This window comes from Urtica dioica, chromosome 2 (assembly GCF_054948205.1).
Source record: "Urtica dioica subsp. dioica isolate 48M chromosome 2, U.dioica_male_clone48M_v1_H2, whole genome shotgun sequence".
Lineage (NCBI taxonomy): Eukaryota > Viridiplantae > Streptophyta > Magnoliopsida > Rosales > Urticaceae > Urtica > Urtica dioica.
This window is the reverse complement of record NC_142757.1, coordinates 55,788,042-55,806,351: the sequence shown is the minus strand read 5'-3', so window position 1 is coordinate 55,806,351 and position 18,310 is coordinate 55,788,042. Positions and strand designations below refer to the sequence as shown.

At 34.6% G+C, this 18,310-nt stretch overlaps 3 protein-coding genes across 5 annotated transcripts; all 3 read left to right on the top strand.

Annotated features, from left to right (window-relative positions):
• Nucleotides 1–2,283: 2,283 nt before the first annotated feature.
• TPPG (Haloacid dehalogenase-like hydrolase (HAD) superfamily protein) lies at nucleotides 2,284–7,253 on the top strand. The gene is made up of 13 exons (XM_089630841.1): nucleotides 2,284–2,431; nucleotides 3,932–3,994; nucleotides 4,074–4,518; nucleotides 4,726–4,866; nucleotides 4,954–5,025; nucleotides 5,150–5,281; nucleotides 5,356–5,412; nucleotides 5,519–5,620; nucleotides 5,728–5,805; nucleotides 5,884–5,953; nucleotides 6,657–6,727; nucleotides 6,811–6,903; nucleotides 7,001–7,253. The coding sequence occupies exons 3-13, from the start codon at nucleotides 4,267–4,269 to the stop codon at nucleotides 7,058–7,060; spliced, it is 1,128 nt and encodes a 375-aa protein (XP_089486967.1). The 5' UTR covers nucleotides 2,284–2,431; nucleotides 3,932–3,994; nucleotides 4,074–4,266; the 3' UTR covers nucleotides 7,061–7,253.
• Nucleotides 7,254–9,314: 2,061 nt separating this feature from the next.
• Nucleotides 9,315–13,919, top strand: LOC149405923 (kish-A-like protein). Of its 3 annotated transcripts, none has more exons than XM_089630825.1 (7): nucleotides 9,315–9,436; nucleotides 10,611–10,679; nucleotides 10,760–10,826; nucleotides 12,004–12,055; nucleotides 12,142–12,248; nucleotides 13,280–13,314; nucleotides 13,729–13,919. In XM_089630825.1, the coding sequence occupies exons 4-7, from the start codon at nucleotides 12,053–12,055 to the stop codon at nucleotides 13,794–13,796; spliced, it is 213 nt and encodes a 70-aa protein (XP_089486951.1). In that variant the 5' UTR covers nucleotides 9,315–9,436; nucleotides 10,611–10,679; nucleotides 10,760–10,826; nucleotides 12,004–12,052; the 3' UTR covers nucleotides 13,797–13,919. The 3 variants fall into 3 exon arrangements, with proteins under 3 accessions (XP_089486951.1, XP_089486943.1, XP_089486955.1); XM_089630817.1 differs by having other exon boundaries at nucleotides 9,316–9,436; nucleotides 11,952–12,055; XM_089630829.1 differs by lacking the exons at nucleotides 10,611–10,679; nucleotides 10,760–10,826 and having other exon boundaries at nucleotides 9,353–9,436.
• Nucleotides 13,920–15,192: 1,273 nt separating this feature from the next.
• Nucleotides 15,193–18,310, top strand: LOC149405922 (Aldolase superfamily protein). Its single transcript, XM_089630802.1, has 13 exons — nucleotides 15,193–15,333; nucleotides 15,411–15,522; nucleotides 15,608–15,686; nucleotides 15,814–15,889; nucleotides 15,973–16,056; nucleotides 16,147–16,251; nucleotides 16,388–16,468; nucleotides 16,555–16,619; nucleotides 16,756–16,825; nucleotides 16,930–17,007; nucleotides 17,134–17,231; nucleotides 17,326–17,461; nucleotides 18,007–18,310. Exons 1-13 carry the CDS (start codon nucleotides 15,280–15,282, stop codon nucleotides 18,151–18,153), a joined length of 1,185 nt encoding a protein of 394 aa, XP_089486928.1. The 5' UTR covers nucleotides 15,193–15,279; the 3' UTR covers nucleotides 18,154–18,310.

The window sequence follows — 18,310 nt, the reverse complement described above, 5'->3', positions numbered from 1 at the left end:
ACTAAAATGACGAAATTATACCTTGAAATGAATAACAGCGTCACAAATCTCCCTTTCATTGATATTAACTCTTATATAAGAAAAATCGAATCAAATCTAAATCAGTACCCTAATTTCCAAATTCTCAATTTTGAAATAAAAATAGCCTTAAATTGAAATTAAATAATAAAACTCATACCGCCTAAGAAATGACTTCATTCTGTGTTTGAATTGTAACTCTAAATCTTGGATTCTCTGTTCGAATATGCGATTTTGATGACTATCAACTATCGATGTTTACCCATTTGCCTCTTTCTGTGTTCTTCACGATTAAGAGACTGTTGTTTATTTTTTAGTTTTTAAATAAATTACGTATATGGCGCGAATGAATAAAGATAATTGGTGTTTATATTATAAATATTATAGTCAACGTCAACGAAAAGTCAATAAAAAGAATATTTGTGACACTGTTGTCTATTTCAAGGTATAATTTCGTCATTTTAGTTAAACAGAGGGTATGAACTCGACATTTTTGAAAACCGATGGTTAAACTCGACATTTCACTAAAACACAGGGTATAAATGTGTTATTTTCTCTTCATTTTTTTGCCCGACAAGAGTATTGGCCAGGCCAGTGGGATGGTTAGCAAGGATTTTTGAGCCGGCAAGTGAATTGGCCGGTCCGAAATGTTGCTGTGTCGTGGTTTATGGGCCGGCACGTGAGATGATCGGCCTAGAATGGAGCTTGATCAAGGCTAACGACCCGACATGAGGGTTGGCCGTGCAGATGGAGGACTTGACCACGGTTCTCGGCCCGACAGAAGGGTTGGTCAGACAGATGAGTATTATGACTAGACTTCCCGGCTCAACAATCACTATCAACCTAAACGGCTTGCTCGGTTTCCTTGAAAGTTTGGATCCAACCCTCGATCTTTGCACCATCATCGCCTTTGACCTTCGGGGCACGCTCATTCGTGCAACACTCGTAGAGAACCGTCGTTCCTTTACCATGTCCTTCGGTACTCGGTCTTGAGCCTTGATACTCAACACTGGTTCTCAGCCCTCAACACTCAGCCCTGCCTTGTACTCACTACTCAGTGCTCGACTTTGCCACTCTCCTTGCCATGCTTCCCAAGCTCAACTAAATATATTAAGCTCATTCATTTGGCGAAAAGCTAACATATGAGCTTAAAACTTATACCTTAACTACCACAAATGAATAATGTTGAGCGTTTGAGAACGTATCATAAAAAAAATTCACCATATAATATAGCTCATTTTTTTTATTGTTTATAAGTGATAAAGAACCGAAAATCACTTTCCAATGAAGAAGAACGGCCAACCCGAAGAATTTGTCCCCCGATAGCGCAGGTGGCATTTAAGTACGATTCTTAAGTGCTTTTTATATTCTTGAGCGTGCTTGATAAAAAAAAAAAAAAAAAAAAAAATTATAGATTAACATATGCCCTCAAGCGGTGTTTTTAACTTCTCGCAAAATATTAAATGATGCAATACAGAGCTCGTTACGTGTACTCAAATTGTCCATACAAAAGACATTAACCAGAAATGTAATTAGTTGTAGTATATAATTATAAAGTATTTTATAATTCTTTAATTTAATTAGGGATCTCAAATATAAGTAGTTTATGTATTAAGTATCAACACGAGATACGTGCATCCTTATAGCTCTAAAATGCTAACCTACTTATCTATATTAAAAAATATAATATTGCACGTGACATCCTGTAACCTTTTTTTTTCCTTTACCACGTTATATACGAACGTATAATTGTTTCCTTGTATATTATTCATTTTTTTTTATAGATGTTATCCTTTGAATAAAATTCTCTGTAAAAAAAAAAAAAAAAAAAAAAAAAAAGAGAAAAGAAAGACGAAGACCATACATGAGGAGAGAGTGGCCAAGTGGGACTCAAGTGGGTCCAATATGACACGTGGCCACGTCGATTCGGACGCATTCGCAGGTGTCCCCAGCACCTTGCCACGTGTCATAACATTATTGATTTACAAAAGAGAAGAAGGAAAAAAAAGATAAATGTCTCATACAGTAAATCATTAAATGACGGTAAGATTTCCTTTTTCGTTCCTCTATTAATTTCATTGTTACTAAGATATATTTCCTCGCGACTATTATTTTTTTTACAGAGATATGTTTCCTATTTTATAACCAAAAATGCTCTTTTTAATTTATTTTATGGATTATTGATCTCCTTGCAAAACACGTCTCTCTCTCTCTCTCTCTCTCTCTCTGCAAAGTCTATAAATACGCAGGAGAGTCACAGCTATTTTTCTCTCCCTTCCTTTCTCATTTCCGTTCGCTTTCTCTTCTTTTTCTGATTCCGACGATTCGAGTCACAATCTCTCCATTTCCATTGTCACTCTTTTTTTTTTGAGAGACCATTGTCACTCTTCTTTCCAGCTATTTCAATAAAAAGGTATATACATCTCTTCACTCTCCTGATTAATTCATTGATTTTGTCTCTCATTCGTTCAATTTTTAGAGATCCAGTTTTTTTATGTTTTTTTATTTTATTTTATGAATATATGAACATGTATAACTTTCATTCGATTTGTAAGTATGATGAAATCCCTAACTTTTTTTTTTTAAAATCAGTCATTTCATTTCCATGATTCGTAGATTTATTTATGAGAGTTGTTTTTCTGACGGAAATATATATATATATATATATATATATATATATATATTCAATGTACAGAAATAAGATATAACGATATGATACGCTATTTGGTATAAAAATACATAAAAATAGAGTTCGGGATTTATCAGCCTGTCTCAATCTATATTGTATTTGTTAATGAAAAATGAAGAAAAAAATAATAATAAAAAAAAGGTTCACGAGGCAGTAATTGACCTTTGAGTTGCCAAGTTTAAATCTATGTCAAGCATGACTTTTTAGCAAAGTCATGTCGTTTGTCTTCTTTGAGAATTCTAAATTGACACCTTGATTTGAGAGAGAAATAAGCTTCTTGTTAATAAGTTTTTATTTGTTTACTTGATATGGTAAATAAAAAGTTTGTTTGGTTGTTCATCGCTGTAGAAGTGTCTTGTCATTGTGTTTCGATATAAACTAAAATGTCATGTTTTCCATGATTGTTTGAGATCTCTGCATGTAAAAAAAGTTCCATTTATTTTAGGTCACCACATGAATAAATTTATTCATGCTCATTTTTTTTCCCCTTTGAACATTAAACTAAGATCTTTAACGAGAGAAGGTAAAAATGTGATCTCGTGGGTGATGTGAATCACTATGCCTTGTCTTTATGTGCTCTTTCTCGTTTCATGTAAACCTATGTTTTGTTGGGACTTGGGAATTTATATGGTTTTAATGTATATGTATGGTATGGGTTCATATATTATTATGGCAATTAATGCAAAATTTAATATGTTATTGCCCTCCATCTTCTACCAGATATCAATTTATCATTCCATATTGACTTCATGTTTTGGTTTGGTACATTTATGATCTGTGATCATGTCTAATATTTCGATTTATTAATCAGTATGTAAATGTAGTACATGTTGGTCAATAAAATATTAATTAGTAAGTGTTCCATCAGGTAAATGAATAGAGGTGTGATTTGTGATTGAATGTAGTTTTCTATTGATATGGCGGGTTTCAGTTTTTTTTTTTAGTATTTTAAATATATGTATATACATTTTCTGGTTTGGTTGCCATGTGATTTGTTTTTATTTCTTTTTATGGTGGTTGGTGAAGTTTTATTTTGTCCTTTTTCATTATATGTTTTTAGTCTTACATCTGGCATCCACCAATATAATATTATTGTTTTCAAATACGTCCCTTGACTTTGTTCTTTTTAATTTAGTCTTGGATTCCACAATTATATAACTTGTACTTTACAGAATCAGTTGCAGAGTAATTTATTGACTGACTCTCTTTGGTAAATTAATACAGGTGAACTGAGAAGAAATGGCTATTTTCTTGCTATAAATGCACTGTTATTGTTGGGATGAAAAGGTATGTTTGACTGAGAAATTCCAAATAATTTTTTTTACCACTCTTTAAATATAGGCTGACATGAATTTATTTTAATCAGTTTTTGGGTCACGAGTGCTTAATGGACTGCTCACCAAGTAGCAGTGACAAGAAAGCATTGAAAAGGTGGTTCTTCATCGACAAGAGAGTTGGTTAAATAATATAATCCGTGATTGAATATATACACATCTATACCAAAAAAAAAAAATACATACATAGATATATATATTACTTGGATTAGTAGACAGTGAGATATGGATTTGAAGCCGAAGCACCGTTCGTCGGTGGTCGCGGATCCTCGTGTGGGAATTCACTCGGGTCTTTTGGGAGCGTCTTTTCCATCGGCCAAATACATAACGATTCCGAGGAAAAAGCCGGGAAAACTCGACGATGTTCTCTCCAATGGCTGGCTTGACGCAATGAAATCCTCTTCGCCGCCGCGCAAGAAGTTCATCGTCTTCGATCGCGCCACAGACGACGCAGAGATCGCTTACTGCTCTTGGATGGTAATTATTTGTTGAATACCAAATCAATGATTTTTTTTTTATTTAATTGGGATTATTTCAAAAGTATATGACTAATTGGAAAACATTTATTGGCGCATTTATTGAAGAAAAAAAACTGTCATTTATTGACTAGTATGTCATGAAAACTGCATTTATTGACTAGTATGTCATGAAAAAACTGTGCCTTTATTTTTATTTTATGTGCAGCTCAAGCATCCATCGGCGCTTAACTGTTTCGGGCAAATTATGAAGAATGCTTCGAAGAAGAAAATAGCAATTTTTTTGGACTACGATGGGACTCTTTCTCCAATTGTAGATCACCCGGATCGCGCATTATTATCTAAAGCGGTACAATAACAAATTAACATTTTATTTTTTTGTAATTAGCGTATTGTATCGAGATTTACTTATTGTGTGTATATATTGCTTTTACAGATGCGTTGTGCCGTGGAAAATGTGGCGTTTTACTTTCCAACGGCTGTCATTAGTGGCAGAAGCCGTGATAAGGTACTGAAAAGGATTACTATCTCTCGATATTTTTTTTTTCCTCTTTTCTTTCTATTTTAATTATAATATTGTGAGATGGGATTTTCAACATTTGTTTTTTTTTTCTTCGTAATTTTTGTTTTAGGTTTATGAGTTGGTAGGATTAACAGAACTGTATTACGCGGGTAGTCATGGAATGGACATTATGTGCCCTGTCCATGGTTCAGCGGCGGAATCGGATAACGAACCACACTCTGAAAAATCTTTTGATAATAAGGTATATTATAGAGTCTGATTTCTTTCGTGTTGTGTGTGTATAATTGTACTCATCGCTGTCTTTTAATTTTGTAGGGTAAAGAGCTTATGTTATTTCAGCCCGCTAGAGAGTTTTTACCCATGATAGACGAGGTAACATTTTTATTTTACTTTATATTTGTATATATGATTTTTTTTTTGGCGATGAAGCGAAGAAAAAGACTTGTCTAAGAATGACCTCTTGAAACTGTTTGTGCAGGTTTATAGAACCCTCGGTGAGAATACAAAAGGAATCGAAGGAGTGAAAGTGGAAAACCACAAGTTTTGTACTTCGGTACATTACCGTAACGTAGAAGAGAAGGTATTTTCCCCTAATCATATATATATTCCACAAATAAACAAGTTGATAATTGTATAGAGATGTTTGAGGGACTTAATGTGTTTTGTCTTGTCTTGTCTTGTGTTCAGAATTGGCCTGTAATTGCACAGATAGTCCATGATGTGCTAAAAGACTACCCTCGTCTGCGTTTAACTCACGGGCGCAAGGTAATTCCATATCTTTCATTCTTTCTTATTTTATCCATATAGTTTTTATTTATTTATTTATTTCGGTGGGGTGTACAGGTTTTAGAGGTTCGTCCGATGATTGACTGGGACAAAGGAAAAGCAGTTGAATTTTTGCTGGAGTCTCTTGGTAAGTCTTATTTGTTTCTTTTGTTTGTTAATAGTTAATACACACCGAACTTGACAAACACCCGAGTAATAAGAAATGAAAAAAATCAGACGTAGCTTAGAATGTAAGAAATCGATATAAAAATACTAAGTGAACTCGGATGTCCTATCTTTGGTTCGGATATAATATTCCTAGATCCAAGTCAGAACTAGGTCTCGTCCTATTTCATCCAGTATAGCAAGTATCGATCAAAACCGAACAATAAATAAATAAATAAAAATCTTTTAAAAAAAAACCGAACAATAAATCGAAGATAGCTTAGAATGCAAGAAATCTATAGAATTGTAAAGCGAACTTGGACATCCTATCCTTGGTTTGGATAATAAAAAAATGATATTCCATCCAAGTCAGGACTAGATCACACCCTATTTCATCTAATATAGCAAGTTCTCGATTGTACTATCAATGATCAATCGATCGATAAACCAGGGATAGCTTAGAATGCAAAAAATTGAAAGAAATGTAAAACGAACTAAGACGTCCTATCCTTGGTTCAGATTAAATGATTCTACATAAAAGTCATGACTATGTCACAATCCTTTTTAAATGCTCCAATATATCAAGTCTTTAATTTGATTGTTCGACTCTTTGAGTTACCTTGTTCAACAAGTTTCCTTACTGGAATTCACACTCTCTGAATCTTTTGTTGATGATGAACTTACAGGGCTAGGAAATAGAGATGATGTGCTCCCAATTTACATAGGCGACGATACCACCGATGAAGACGCTTTTAAGGTAGACCAAAAATTACTCACTCACTAACTGATTTTCTTCTTTGTTTCAAAAGCGCGGTTAAATTCATTGGCATAATCTCTCAGGTGTTGAGGGAAGGTAAAAAGGGGTATGGAATCCGAGTGACTTCCATTCCAAGAGAGACCAAAGCCTTTTACTCTCTCAGAGATACTTCTGAGGTAATTTTGTGTCCTCATTTTTCACACTCTCTCATCACATCTTCTTTCTTCATTATTTCATGAACTAATTATGAGTGTGTGTGAGTCTATGTCACAGGTTATGGAGTTCCTTGAGACCCTTGTGAGATGGAAGGAGCTAGAAGAAGAAGCTGAATGAACATCATTTGTTTCTAATTATATATAATCAAATGTAGTTATGTGTGTTTGCTTATTGTTTTTTTTCTGATTATGTGCAATTTTAGACGGTTATTATAATTATTATTATAGTCATATATTTATCAAGCAGTTGTTGTATCAATTAATTTTGTAATGGTGGTTCCGAAACAAAAGAGAAAATGACATTAATGCTCCTTGAGCTTTTTGTGCCTTTTCTATGTTTTGTTCCTTTTTGCCTATATCAAAATATTTTGCTCCTATTAATATAACTTCACATTTAATTGATTATTTAATTGATAATAAACTCTATATTTACATTTAATATAAAAAAATTTATTATGTGGACCTTAACGAGATATCAAGATTAGACCTCGTGCTTCAAAAATATCTAAAAATGAACTTTTGTTCCTATTTCGAACAAAAATGCCCTTTTGACCATATAGTATCATACGTATCGTACGCATTATATGGAATTGTACGGCATTGTATGATATCGTATGTCATTGTATGTCACGATGGTCAGAATGGTATTTTTGTCTGAAATAAGAACAAAAATCCATTTGTAGATATTTTTTAATTAGAAAGTATAATCTTGATCTTTAATTAACTTTGAGGTCCACATAATGAAATTTCTTTTTAATTTTACAAGGAATTGATTAGTAATTTCGTAACAAACTTAAAAAGAAACTCATTATAAAGTCTACCAAAAAGGGGTAAATCTATCCAAAACTATAGAAAAAAAACGACAACATGAGAAAACGACGTAAGAATATGTGAATGAGACTGAAATACCTGAATGACTCACATGAACTATCAAATATTCGAGCCATATGGTCGCTTTAAGCAACGCCGCAAGGGACCAACATTATCGGACGGGAAAAAAAAAGAATGAGAATCTTAAAAAATAAGGTAAAAGTAAAACTAAATATATACAAAATCAATTCTTTAAAGGGTGATGTAGCTAAATAGCCAATTTAAGGTTATGAATTTGCAAAATAGCCAAGGTTTGTCTTAATTGAGTGAAATAGCCAAAATATGCAACAAGTTGGTTCCAAAAAAAAATTTAAACCCAAGATTAATTTATTTGAAAGTGATAAATTGCTTATAATAATCGTCAAAAAAATTAATCTTGGCTGTCAACAAAATTTTGAAAACTTAAATTTGGCTACTTTACTAAAAAGTTAAAAACATTGACTATTTTGCTAATAATAAGTTTTAAATGACTATTTTGTACAAATTTTCCACTTTCTTTAAATAATAATAATAATTTTTTTAGGGGTTTCGATAGTCCAAAAAAAAGAAAAAAAAAAAAAAGAAAGAAGATAGCCCATATCCTTCTAATAATAATGAATAATAAGAGCGAATATTTTGGTACTGTTCACAAGTCGAGATTTGAGCCACCTTTTCGCCCAAGCCGACATCCGAGTCACCTTTTCGTCCAGCTGATATATATGAGCCATCTTTTCATTGATAAAACCGATTAATACTTTTCTTTGCATTTTCTTTGGTGCCTATTCATTTCCCTCTTCTCTCACTCACTCTCCAGTTTTACTAATTTCTCTCTTCGGCCATTTCTTCAAGCTCTCTTTTTTATAAGGCCATCTCCAACCACACTCTAAAACACCAAATATACCATTTTTTTTCCTCCAACCACACTGCAAAATCAACACCAAATTTGCAGTGTTGTACAGTGCCGTGCCAAATTTGGCGTGGCACTGTTCACACGGCATTTTTTTTTTTACATATATATAACCTTACAAATATTTATAAAACACCAAAATTCATAAATTGACTACAAAAATACATTAAAACAAAATAACAATACATAAAAATTTAAACATCGATTACAAAGTTTAAATTAAACACACAAAATAAAATAAAAACTAAAACAATAACATAATTTTATTTATTTTAGTTTTTTTTTAAATATTGGTAAGTAATAAATAATTTTAATCACTTAATTAAAAAATATAAACATTATAATTATTTATTAAACTATTTATTAATAAAGAGATTGTATAATTTTAATAATATAATAATGATGAATAGTATTTTTAGTGTGAAATTTGATGTTGTGATTGGAGTTGGAAAAAAAATTTGGTGCTAAATCAACACAAAAATTGTGTTGAATTAACACAAAATATGAGAAATGGGTTGGAGTTGCCCCAAGTACCTAATTCCGAAATTACTGTTTACAGTACAACACGTTTTATTTTTCTTTTACTTTGTAACGTACGGTTTCGTCGCTTCACCTTTTTCTCTCGACTCTCTGTTTCTTTCTCGTCTCTTCTTCGGTGCTCCTCGCTGCCAGCGAATAACTCGCCATTGCTGTCGCGCGCGTCATCGCCGGAGTTCAGCGTCTCCGCTCCTCTCCACGGTACGTTCTCTCTACTTCTTCGTCTCTTTTGTGGATTCTGGTACGAATTGGTTTATAAATTAGGGTTCTCAGATTTGATATAGGTTTTGCTCGAATTTGATTTCAAAATTAGGGTTTCAGATTCGATATAGGTTTTACTCGAATTTAATGTGAAATAGGGTTTCCAGATTTGATATAGGGAGAGATTGGCCTACCAATCTGATTGTAAGCCGTTTTGGGTGTAATATTCTATTCAATTATCAATAAAAATACCATATAGTTTCAGTTTCAACTTCATCGCAGTGTGTTCTCACAAGTAATTCTGTCATTTTAATCCGTAGAATCACTCAGTTACGAATCTCTTTCTTTATTTATTTCTCTGCGAGAGTAAGATCTAAAAAACAGAAGATAGACAAACACAGATTATTCTCTTCGAGGCTTCATTCTTTCATTTAGAACCTTTCAGATTAATATATTTACTTCTCTGTGCACATCAAAGTATTTAAAAACACTAAATTAGCCTATCCTATCTATGAACATTGTATGAGAGACCTCTCGAATCTGCTAAATGTAAAACCTTTAGTCAATATTTTCAGTAAAACAAATGATATTAATTCATAGCAATGAAACAAACTATCTAGGAATTGACAAACCAGTTGAGAAATTCACACTCTGCGATTCCTTTGCCGGTCTGAGCTAGCGGTACAATCACAAGATCTCCTTCTGGACCAAAACATTAAATTAGCCTATCCTAATAAAGAAAAAAAAAGTTTAAAATGTCCCAACAAAAGAAGAATATGGAAACATTGAATCCAATGAAACCGCTAAGCATATTACCTAGATTATATGTATACATGTATATAGATAGATATTTGTGTCTGAGTGCGTTTTCCAACCACAAGGAAGTTGAATGTGATTCTGCATGAGATGAAAGAACACAAAAAAGAAGGGAAAGAAAATGTTTGTTATGGCCTTTATTGCATGATTACAAAAGTTTGGCTAGCTATTAAAAGAATAGGACTGCCCTGTTTCTAATGTGTCCATTGTCATTGTGACACGTTATCAGTGATTGAGTCACAGCGAAGTCAAAGGCTTGTGGGCAGTCAAAATTGTGAACACTGCAAAGAGTGAATTAGTTTGAGTTTGTGTATTCAAGGGCCTCTAACCATTGAAGAAGTGGATGTTGTTCTTGTAGGTGTTGAAGGACTTTCTTGGCACCGCTGAAGCTGTAATTCGCTCTCTAATTTCCTTGTACTCAGAAGTGGTGAGTTTGGTGCTAATTTTTTTTTAATAAACAAACTTTATACTGGGTTTGGAACTAAGTACTTCTACAATTTCTTGCAGGGAAGAAGTGCAGAATCCTTGTCTCAATACTTTGGAGAAGATCCGACACGGTGTCCTTTCGAACAAGGTATAAAGTAAAAATATTTAGTGACCCTGTTAAGGGGTATGTTTGGAGCCTGGAAAAATTCATTCATGACCTATATCTTACTGGATAAGAACCTTGAATAAATATCATTAATGGCCTATAATAAAGAACTAATCCCGAACTTGGGTCCACTTGGAGGGTCTCTCGGTCGTACCGGCGAAGCCTTAGCCACAGTTCTATGGCATTGATTATTTTGAGCTTCTTTTGTGCATAAATTCTGTTTTGAGAGCGGATCAGAATCAGACAATTTTTGTCATTACGTGAGAATATATAATTCCAACTTCGCGTTCACTTCAATGGGTGTTCATTTGGACCAACATTTGCCGATCAAGAAAGAATCAAATGAAGAATCTGTGGAAGATCCTACTGAGGATCATCTTCAATGGGTGTTCATTTGGACCAACATTTGCCGTTTAAGATTGTTTAAAATAAAACATGTTTGTTAAATTATCACTTGTTCTTCCAATGCGCAATCTATTTCTGCCCCACAGTACACTCACTAAAATTCTATTTACGTATAACATTATACTCATATCATAGTAACCTTCTACACGTGATTATGTTTGATCATGAAATGCACTAAATGCGAAATAAATGCATCTATCAAGTACTGAGATTTCTCTCATCTTCACATCACAGTATTTTCACCACCCTCAATTTTATTCATTTCATTTACTTCGTATATTGTGAGTAAATTAATATTGTCTAATTTATTGTAACGACAAAAATAATTCGAAATGCAGTTGTATATACTAAATCTACATGGTTACCCCTCCACAACACGAATGATAAGTAAAATTATACAAATAATTGGTGTGTAATCTTTGTTTTACTTTTTTTTCATCCATGCTTTATCGTAGCATTTTGTGATTTCGTGTGTTGATTGAAAAACTATGAGAAACATTTGCTTTGTTTATTTATTTATGAATATGAGATTTTCTTTATATTTTTTATTATCACTTCAAAGTATTTAAAGTGTGTTAGTTAAGTAATTTTGATTAATTTTAAATTATATTTTTTTAAGTAAATCTTTATTAACCACGTGCGTAGCACGTGTTACTATATAGTGCATAAAAGAAAGCCCTTAAAAAAAGTTTGTTTTTTTAGATGAACGCCCGATCCTCGACGCCGATGTGATATCCGAGTATTCCATGTGCAGAGTCGAGGAGAATTGAGAAGCTAGGGTTTCAGGATAGCAAGATCCAGATATGGTAATTATGTTCCTCTCTTAATTTCTGAGTTATGATTTTCTATCCGCTCGACTTTAATTTTGGAATGATTTTCGGGTTCGTTTTAGTCGGCGCTATTCAATTTCCATTCGTTCTTGACGGTGGTGCTTTTGGTGATTTGCACTTGCACTTTCTTGAAGATGCAATTCCCAGCCATTCTTGAACAGAAAACTGGGTTAGTTCGTTTTACTATTTTCCAACTCGTATTTTTCTTTATTTCGCGATTTTAAGTTGATTACGGCGAGCTTTGACTTTCTGTTGAATTTAGGTCTAATTAGCGGCGTTGTGTATGCGTTTGGGTCATTGGTTATGGCGACCTCTGATCTGAACATGTTAAGGTTAACGGAAAAATTTAATAAGTTTGGAAATTATCTGCGTGTATAAGATCCGTGAAATGAAAGCTGATTTGGGAAACTTATTGTGGCGATGATTGAATTTTGCTGGATTAGAAATGTAATTTTCAACTATGATTTGCAATACAAGAGTTTAGTTTGGACTGAGAAAGCATTAAATTAGGACATGTAGGCTTCTCTCGGGTCTTTATTCCTCGAAAAATTGGATCTATAGGTTTTGTATAAAGGCATTGTATCTGTGTAAAGGTTATGTCTTTTTTTTAACTATGTATATATTTCTTTCTGATTTCTGCATGACAAAAGACGAAAGGTGAGACAATTTTATTATCCGATTATGTTGGAGAAAACGTAAATTGAAAATTGAATTGCTAGTGAGATCCAAGTTTTGCTTGTGTTTTGATGTTAGTTCTAGATTTTCTTGCTGCTTTTAACTTACCAGACAGAACCGTAAGATTGTAGAGCCTTTAGTTTTGCCGCCCGAGTCTCTGAATCTCTAGTTTTTGCCCACTGACTCATGAATTACCAAAAGTACACTATGATCTCTTTTCTTTCTGGGATTTGTGGAATTCAAACTGTTTACTCGTTTTACTTTTGTTTTGTTTTGTTTTGTCTGAGACGGTGTATTTAGTTATTTAATTTTCAGGCTTTGTATGGTAATCTGTAACTTAGCTTCTTATAACAAATGCGTAGTGTTTGCTTCAAACATCACTTCTGTTCATTCTAATTTAGTCTTCATGGTATTTGGTAATCAGTCATTCAATCCAATTTGCTTGAATTCAGGCTTGGTGTGAAATAGCCATGTCGACGAGTCTCGAGCCCAGCTTTGTTCTCACAGCTTATTTTTGTGTTGCAGGTTCCGCGGGTTCTTCTGGAAGGCAGCTAGAATAGGTAAATATTATTGTACAGCAACTTAGGATCATATTTTTTTTTCTAATACATGATCAACCGTATAGCCTTGTGATTCACAAATTCCATTTCAGAATACATGATACTAGGATATATATATGCATAAGCTCGATTTCATTCAAAACGGGAGATATGAAATGTAAACTTGTACTTGGTTGCACAATTCGTAATCCATCGCTCATGCATTACTGGCATTTGCACTTTAAATAGAATGACTGGCTTCACTGCTAAAGATAGTGAAATTAGATCAAAGGCATGTTCTTGAAATGCTGTTGTATAACTCCCCGTTGAAATTAAACCAACATAAGTATATGCCAACCTGGGATATTATATGATTAGTAAGTCACGGCGTCTTAATCATATTTTGTTGAGGTTTCTGATCGATACTTGAAACAGGTGAACGTTTGAGTCCCTGGGTTGCTGCTGGGTGCTTTACAATGGGGGTATCTATCATATTTTTCTAAGTCCAGATTTTCAATCCTTTGAAATAGTTATATTTGAATCACTCTTATGTTTCAAATAGTGTGTCATTTGGTGGACAATTTCGTTTATATGACATAAATTTTGTAGCTTCCTTCCTCATTCAAGTTTTTTTTTTTCTCTTTCAATGGTGGATATAGTATATTCTTGTGGTACTGCTGTCTTGTCTATGAACTTTCACGTATTGAGATTTATTGAGGTTAAATTTCTTCAGGAAAGAGCTTGAAATAAGTAGTTGGTGAAAAATTCGAGTAATTTTTGAAATTATATCTAAAAGTTTGAAACTTTAAGAACTTGACATTTATAAAGTAAAAAATTATGTATCTATTGAGTAAAAAAATAACCTTTGAGTGGCATCTAACATTGGCTTCCTAAGTGAATCATGTCATACTAATCATGGATGAATAATGATATATTACTATTTAATTTGTCAAGTAGGATCTGTTTTTCTGTCAAATGTGAATAATGTCAAGTGAGATTACTGAGTAATGCTAAACAAATTTTGTTTGGATGACAGGAAATCGCATTTAGGGTTTTCCTTTTTGGTTTTAATTCTGTGAAAGATCCTCTCAAAAGGATAGTCTATGATGTCAAGTTGTCAATCTTACATCGGACTTCACAATTGTCAAATGAAGTGAAAGATATCATACAAGAAATGCATTATTCTGATTCTTCCTATTGGCTGGCATTGATCATTGATGAACCCCATCCGATTAGAATGTTAATTGGCTGTACTTCTCTTGTTCTATTAATTACCCCGAGTAACTCCAAAAGTATGTAAAACCATAAACTTGGTTTCATCACAATCTGTGGGAAATAGTTACTTTAAAAATAGTCTAAAGTAACTCGACAAGTATGTGAAGGGCTACGCTTTCCGCTCTTTGAGGGGCGTTGCTTCCAGAAGCGACGGCGGAGTTGGACATCTTGCAAAAGATTTCCTTGCGTCGCCTCTTGAGTTAGAATTGTCGGCGAGAATGTCGTGTTTATTCTCGAGATCTCCTCCTTAAAGAGTCAAATGTTAATGCGATATCTCATATAACATTCACGGGACACGCGTTGGAGTGCGAACTTGTGACGTGTCTCGATCTTTTGTTGTCGAGATCACGTTTTCTCGGATCTCAAAAGAGTGGTGAAAGCTTGCTTTTTTTTTTTTTTAGTCTTTCGAATTAGTGATTATGTTTTTATCGCCTTCTTCGTTGCTCTCTTCGTATTCCTCGTCTTCTCTATATATACACGGAATTGATTAGTAATTTTGTACCAAACTTAAAAAGAAACTTGGTATAAAGTCTACCAAAAAGGGGTAAATCTGTCCAAAACTATAGAAAAAAACGACAACATGTGAAAACGACATAAGAATATGCGAGTGACTGAAATACCCCTGAAGATATACAGTATAGTATTCACTCTTTTTAGAAAGAAAGGAAGAAGATTGAAAGAACAAAAAGGACTTCACTTTCGAACTGAAAAATGTCACTCTCCTTGCAATCTCCGCCTTCTTCGACTCTGTCGTCTCTTCATCAGGTTCTCATTCTCTTTCAAACCTCCTTTCTGTTCATCCATGGCGATCATTTTATCATCCTCATCTTCTTCTTCTTCAGGCCAGAAAGCTCGCCTTCTCGCTCCGATCCAGAGCTCCTCAAAATTCCGTCGCCTTCAATCTCTACACCACTTTTCCTCTCGTCCGAGCCTCTTCTTCGCCTCTCGAAACTGGTCACAATGAAACTCTCTCGTTCTTTCTTTTTTGGTGAAGCTCAAACTTCTGATCTGAATCGACCAACTTTAAGCTGATTTTCAGGATATGGAACTGAATTGGAGGCAGTCTCTGCGTTCAGCGAAATCGTTCCCGACACTGTCATTTTCGACGATTTTGAAAAGTATTGTCATTTGGCTTCTTACTTTCTTTTTTCAATAATTTTCTTCAATTCCTCAGAAATGTCGTTAGACCATGGTTTGTTTTGTTAAATACTTATTTTTCTAAGAATTTTTATTTTGCTAATACAGATTTCCTCCGACTGCTGCGACAGTGAGCTCTTCATTGCTCTTGGGGATTTGCGGTCTTCCAGACACGATCTTCAGGGTAATCATTTATTTGACTCTGATGAAATTAGAATATAATATGATATGAATGTTTGAATTGAATTGATTTCCGGGTTTACATAGAATGCCGTGGATATGGCTTTGGCTGACTCGGACTGTTGTAAGTTGGAAAACTCCGAGCTCAGATTATCGTGCTTCGCTAACAAGGTTTGATATTCGAACCTAAAGCCTTATCTATGTTTAGATATCGTTGACGAGGTGGTTCATGGTTTTCGTTGTTTTTGAGGCGGTAATTAGGCTTTGGTGAATGTGGGTGGTGATTTGGCAAAAATGGTCCCGGGCCGAGTTTCGACCGAAGTCGATGCACGCCTTGCCTATGACACCCATGGAATTATCAAAAAGGTAGTTATTATTCGAAAATGGATTGGCTTCGATGAATCTGCGAATATGTATTGTTTTGTTTTTAGACTGTCCTGTTCTAGGATTGCGATACTAGTGCTTCACCTGATGATTCGACTAATTTATCGAGTGAATTCAGGTGCACGATTTGTTGAAGTTATACAGCAAAGCCGATGTTCCTCCGGAGCGTTTGTTGTTCAAAATTCCTTCGACTTGGCAAGTAAGTTTAATAAAAATCATGCCTTGAAAATAACCATGCAATAGTGAAATCATCGTGCCCTTTTTTGGCGCTGAATCGCTTTGCAGGGAATAGAGGCTTCGAGGTTACTTGAATCCGAGGGCATACAGACTCATTTAACATTTGTCTACAGGTTTCTTGCTTAATTTCAATGTAAAAATGGAATTCTCGTGGTTTGACTGTGATTATGTACTTATCTGCTAATGATTACGACTCTCTATTATGTCAAATCCTAACAAAATTTTAATCTTTTTTTTTTGCGTCTTTAGCTTTGCTCAAGCTGCGGCCGCGGCACAAGCTGGCGCGTCTGTTATCCAGATATTTGTCGGTCGCATCAGGGTAATATTTCTACATTTTTTTTTATAAATACGCGACACTGTTTTATTCGATTGTCGTATAGCGGCTGATAGTTTTTTTTTTTTTTTTTTTTTTTCATGAGCCAGGATTGGGCTCGCAATCATTCTGGTGACCCCCAGGTCGAAGCTGCTCTCGAAAGGGGAGAGGATCCCGGGATAGCTTTGGTTAGTCAAAGCCGTTTAAGCTTCTTCTTGTTCTTTTTGACACATATGACATATCTTTATGTAGAGTTTCTTGGCACACTATAATCTCGTTCGTTATTGAGTTGAGCGTTTGTTATTGTTTTTCAGGTGACAAAGGCTTATAATTACATCCACAAATACGGGCATAAATCGAAGTTGATGGCTGCGGCGGTACGGAATAAGCAGGACTTGTTCAGTCTCCTCGGGTAAGCCAAGCCAAGCCAAGCCAAGCCCTTTTATGATCGTCGAAATATACTCGGCTATTTGACTCTCTCTTATTTTCTCATCTCTTTTGTGTAGGGTTGACTATATTATCGCGCCGCTGAAGGTGTTGCAATCTCTCAAAGAAACGGAGGCCGTTCCCGGAGACAAGTACTCTTTCGCGAGGAGACTATCTCCCGACACTGCTCGTCTCTACAACTTTACCGAACACGAGGTCTCTCTCTCTCTCTCTCTCTCACATACTCAAGTCAACATCCATAGTTTTCATAAATTAAATAAAGGGTCTTTTAACTATATAGTCATTTGACTTATAGCGTTTTGTATAATAGCCAACCTTTTGTAAATTTTCTGTAAATAACCACCTCAATTTATTTACGGCATTCAAAAAGACAAAAAAAAAAAAAAAACCCAAAATAGGCAGAAATATTTTTGGGTATTTTTATCTTTTTGAGTGCCGTAAATAAGTTGAGGTGACTATTTACCAAAAAATTTACAAAAGGTTGGCTATTTAGCAATTCTTAGACTTTTGGTGGCTTATTTGGCTATGTTTTTGTCAAATAAATCTCTCGTCCTTGTCTTCAGTCATTCTAAAAAAAAAACTCATAACTCGTGAATCATCATGATGTAGAGCACGAGCTTTAATAAATTTGGTACCAACGCGAAGCTCTGAACAAGACGAGAGATTATTTTGAATCCACGCGATGTTCAAAACTAGTGTCGATTTAGAATCGAGTAAAAGACTGTTTGAATGACGAACAGGTGGTAGAGTGGGACCAACGGAGCGTGGCGTCGGCGATGGGAGCGGCGTCGGTGGAGCTGCTGGAAACGGGGCTCGACGGATACACAAAGCAAGCGAGGCGAGTCGAGGAGCTCTTCGCCAAGATCTGGCCGCCCCCAAATGTCTAGAGCTATTCTGTCTTTTCGCCTTTTTTTTTTTTTTTACAAGACAATCACTTGTTTAGCTTTTGTTTTGAATAATAAAAAAAACATTTGCCTTCGTCATGGAAATCTTGAGCCTTGTGTGTACTGCTTCTTAATGCCAAAGTTGGACCTGTTTTATTTA

Coding starts and splice junctions, on each gene's coding strand:
- TPPG (XM_089630841.1), top strand. CDS start 4,267: ATGGATTTGAAGCCGAAGCACCGTTCGTCGGTGGTCGCGGATCCTCGT. Junction 4,519..4,725: donor TCGCTTACTGCTCTTGGATG/GTAATTATTTGT, acceptor TTTTATGTGCAG/CTCAAGCATCCATCGGCGCT. Junction 5,954..6,656: donor ATTTTTGCTGGAGTCTCTTG/GTAAGTCTTATT, acceptor ATGAACTTACAG/GGCTAGGAAATAGAGATGAT.
- LOC149405923 (XM_089630825.1), top strand. Junction 12,249..13,279: donor ATTCTTGAACAGAAAACTGG/GTTAGTTCGTTT, acceptor TTTGTGTTGCAG/GTTCCGCGGGTTCTTCTGGA. Junction 13,315..13,728: donor CTGGAAGGCAGCTAGAATAG/GTAAATATTATT, acceptor TACTTGAAACAG/GTGAACGTTTGAGTCCCTGG.
- LOC149405922 (XM_089630802.1), top strand. CDS start 15,280: ATGTCACTCTCCTTGCAATCTCCGCCTTCTTCGACTCTGTCGTCTCTT. Junction 16,057..16,146: donor TATCGTGCTTCGCTAACAAG/GTTTGATATTCG, acceptor GGCGGTAATTAG/GCTTTGGTGAATGTGGGTGG. Junction 16,826..16,929: donor TATTTGTCGGTCGCATCAGG/GTAATATTTCTA, acceptor TTCATGAGCCAG/GATTGGGCTCGCAATCATTC.